Genomic DNA, 3097 nt, shown 5'->3' on the forward strand with positions numbered 1-3097 from the left:
AAATCTTAATGTATTTTATATATCATTAAAATGTTTATATTGATTGTTTCATTTTTAAAATTATGATAAAGAATAACATATCATTCTTTTACTTATATTATTGATACTTTAAACGAGCATTTTCTTTTTAAAAAATCGATCAAATGCATATTGCTATTTTTCTCATAGCGACAAGTCTAGTGTTGATGAGACATGGAAGAACTCTGATGAAGGAATAGACACGCTAAAAACCAATGAGGTAGAGGATGCTAAAAACGATAACAGTTACAAGGACTTGGCGATCATCCTCAATGACTATGATCAGTCTGTTGGTATAGATAATCCAGGAAATGATATTAAGGTCCATGATAATAAGGATGCTGAAGATTTGGAAGTAACTGATGTCTGATACATTATGAAGTTTATGATAGACAAGATAAAAATTTAATTAAAATTGCTCTCTTTTTATATCTCAATTTGTCATTAGCATTCAATGATAAAAATATTTCATTTGCCAATTAGTCAATTTGTCATTATATTATTTGCCTTAGATTGTCTTATTTTATTTTATTTTAATTTACATTTGACAGCGGGGAGCCCGCCACTTACAGAATGGAATACATAAAACACAAGGGAAAACATCAAAAACACTTACTCTAGGCATGTCTTAATTTTACTTCAAAATATTCAAACTATTAAAAAACATGTCAGTGGTCGAATCTAATTGAATAAATGAAAAAAAAAATGATTATGAAAATGTCTGTAAGCCATTCAGAACTTTTTTTTTTTTATATTTGGTTCGTTGAAAGTTGATAAACAGTTTCGTCCTTGAGCAGTTGAATTTTTTGATAAAAATTAGAAAGTTTTTTTTTTCATGTTTTTCCGCTGTCGCTATAATTTTAAAAAAGCATTCCTACAATAAGTCCTAATACAAACTTTCAACATTTTCTTTTCTGTAATTCATTATTTTTCAAGTTTTTCTAATTATTTTCAAATATTTTTTTATCGCTTAGTGTAAGCAAGGCTTGCTTTTTTGACGATAATCGAACAGCCACGGTATAACAGCTCGAAAAATTTCTATTTTGATTAGCGGCATGCCAACTTGTTTTGTTTTTTGTACTGCGATTATATTAACCAAACACTGCAAAACTTGGGTAGACCCACTGTGTCATGCTATTTCTTTAGATTAGCTAAGTTAATTTTCATAGCCTACAAGTTGACTAGTATTATTATAAATTAAAAGAAAATGATAAGAAATTTATAATAATTTGCGATTTTAATGTGTACGCTTAATTACTGAAACTTAAGCAACAAAAAAGCATATTTTAGACTGAAATTTAGATTAAAAGATACCGGTACTAGAGCACGACATGACATAGAGATATAATAAGAATATTTAATAGCTCTATGCAACATGATCATGGCTTTCGTTTGGTGGTGCTGTTTTTGAGACCGAATATCTTTCCACTAACGTGCGGTGCAATAAGGTAAATTTATTTTTGCCAATAAAATCTGGTCGTAGGCGTACAGTAACCTACTAGAAATATTCCATATTACCAAAAAATTATAGTAAATGCGAATTGCAAATCATTTCTTACGGTTAAACCTGAAGGTGACATAAGATTATAGCCCTGGATTTATAATCACGTTCATTTAGGTAACTCAAAATTGTACGAAATCGATTGAAAGGAAATGTCTACATTATGTAATCTATTCATGAAAAGTTTGCAAAACAATACTTTTAACAACATTGTCATTGTCGAACATTTCCTTTTTACTATGATTCCTAGCCCACTACAAACGACCTATAAGAAGACCTCAAATTATACGTATATTTTCAGTTTAATTTATCTACATTTTCAGTTTAATCTAGGTTAATTTTTATATGTTTTTATTTAATTTATTATTTAGTTTTATTAAATATTATTTTTTAAATTCAGCTACTCCTTAAATATGTTTATGAAGAGGCTATCAAACCAATTTAACATCCTCACTACAAGTAATTAAAATTACCTCGTCATTATTCCCAAGTCAACAACAAAAAATGATCGACTCCAATTCGGATTGATTATGAAATGTGAATCCAGTTTTTATAAATAAATCACCTTTTTAATACATTTAAATTTAAATTCAAGAAAGTTTTGTTTTAATTTGTTATGATTTTTTATATAGCTCTTTTTAAAGTGTTCTGTAATTATGAAAAAGAATGGTAGTATTAAACAGGCTTAGTTAAAAAATCTCCAATTATGTTACCATGTTTTACTATAATTTGTTTTAAAAAAGCTTTGCCAAATATAATATACACTGATGTAAAATACAGTATATTCACATTCAATATAATCCATATTTATTCTTTCCTCCGCTTGAAGAGGATATGTTATGAAGATTCAAGTATATTTAACTATTAGTCTATATAAGCCTACAGAAATTACGTCCAGAAAAAACAAAAACAAAAAAAAAAACCTAAGATGTGGTAAATTACTATGGACTATCATGCTTGTATTTTCTATTTTTTAATTTCCATATCATTTGTGTTATTATTTCTGATGTAGGCTTAACTTTGGTTATTTTGTTCGTTGTGTGAAATAAATAAAAAAAGGAAATAAACATAGATATCTTTTGTTGATTTTTTGTTAAATTATGTTTACCTTAGCCATAGAGTGCTTATTCATTTAGTACATCATTGGAGCTGTCTCTTATACACATCTAGATGTGTATAAGAGACAGTATATATATACATATATATACACATATATAATCAAGGTGATCTTTTGGCGATAGTGATAATTAACTAATAACGAGGAGACAAAAGTAAGGCTTTCAACGCGGTGATGACAAAACTGAACAATAGAGACTGGAAACTGACTACCGACCGTCCATTCCGATGTTAGTAGCAAACTCAATCAAGGGCATAGTGTCTAAAAGCAATAATGAGTAATTCTATTTTGTATTTCCGTGAATAATTACACATTATTTTTTTAATAATTTAAAATTAATTATTTCACAATATTTGTAGGCCTACCCCTAAAATGTGTACAATCTTAATAAACAGTCGAGCCCTTCTTTGTGGCACCCATATACAGACATTTTCTTTTACACTCAGTTTGCTAACAGCCAA

The 3097-nt window shown here is 28.2% G+C and overlaps 1 protein-coding gene across 3 annotated transcripts in view; it reads left to right on the plus strand.

Annotated features, from left to right (window-relative positions):
• Positions 1 to 2590, plus strand: part of LOC117105926 (protocadherin Fat 4-like) — a 46726-nt gene extending 44136 nt beyond the window's left edge. For all 3 annotated transcript variants that reach the window (XM_033247231.1, XM_033247233.1, XM_033247232.1), the window contains one exon: positions 169 to 2590. In XM_033247231.1, coding sequence (XP_033103122.1) covers positions 169 to 388 — 220 coding nt within the window. In that variant the 3' untranslated portion in view covers positions 389 to 2590. The remainder of the gene's footprint in view (positions 1 to 168) is intronic.
• Positions 2591 to 3097: the final 507 nt, after the last annotated feature.

Source organism: Anneissia japonica, unplaced genomic scaffold, assembly GCF_011630105.1.
Source record: "Anneissia japonica isolate Jap-2015-1 unplaced genomic scaffold, ASM1163010v1 scaffold288153_len396733_cov185, whole genome shotgun sequence".
NCBI lineage: Eukaryota > Metazoa > Echinodermata > Crinoidea > Comatulida > Comatulidae > Anneissia > Anneissia japonica.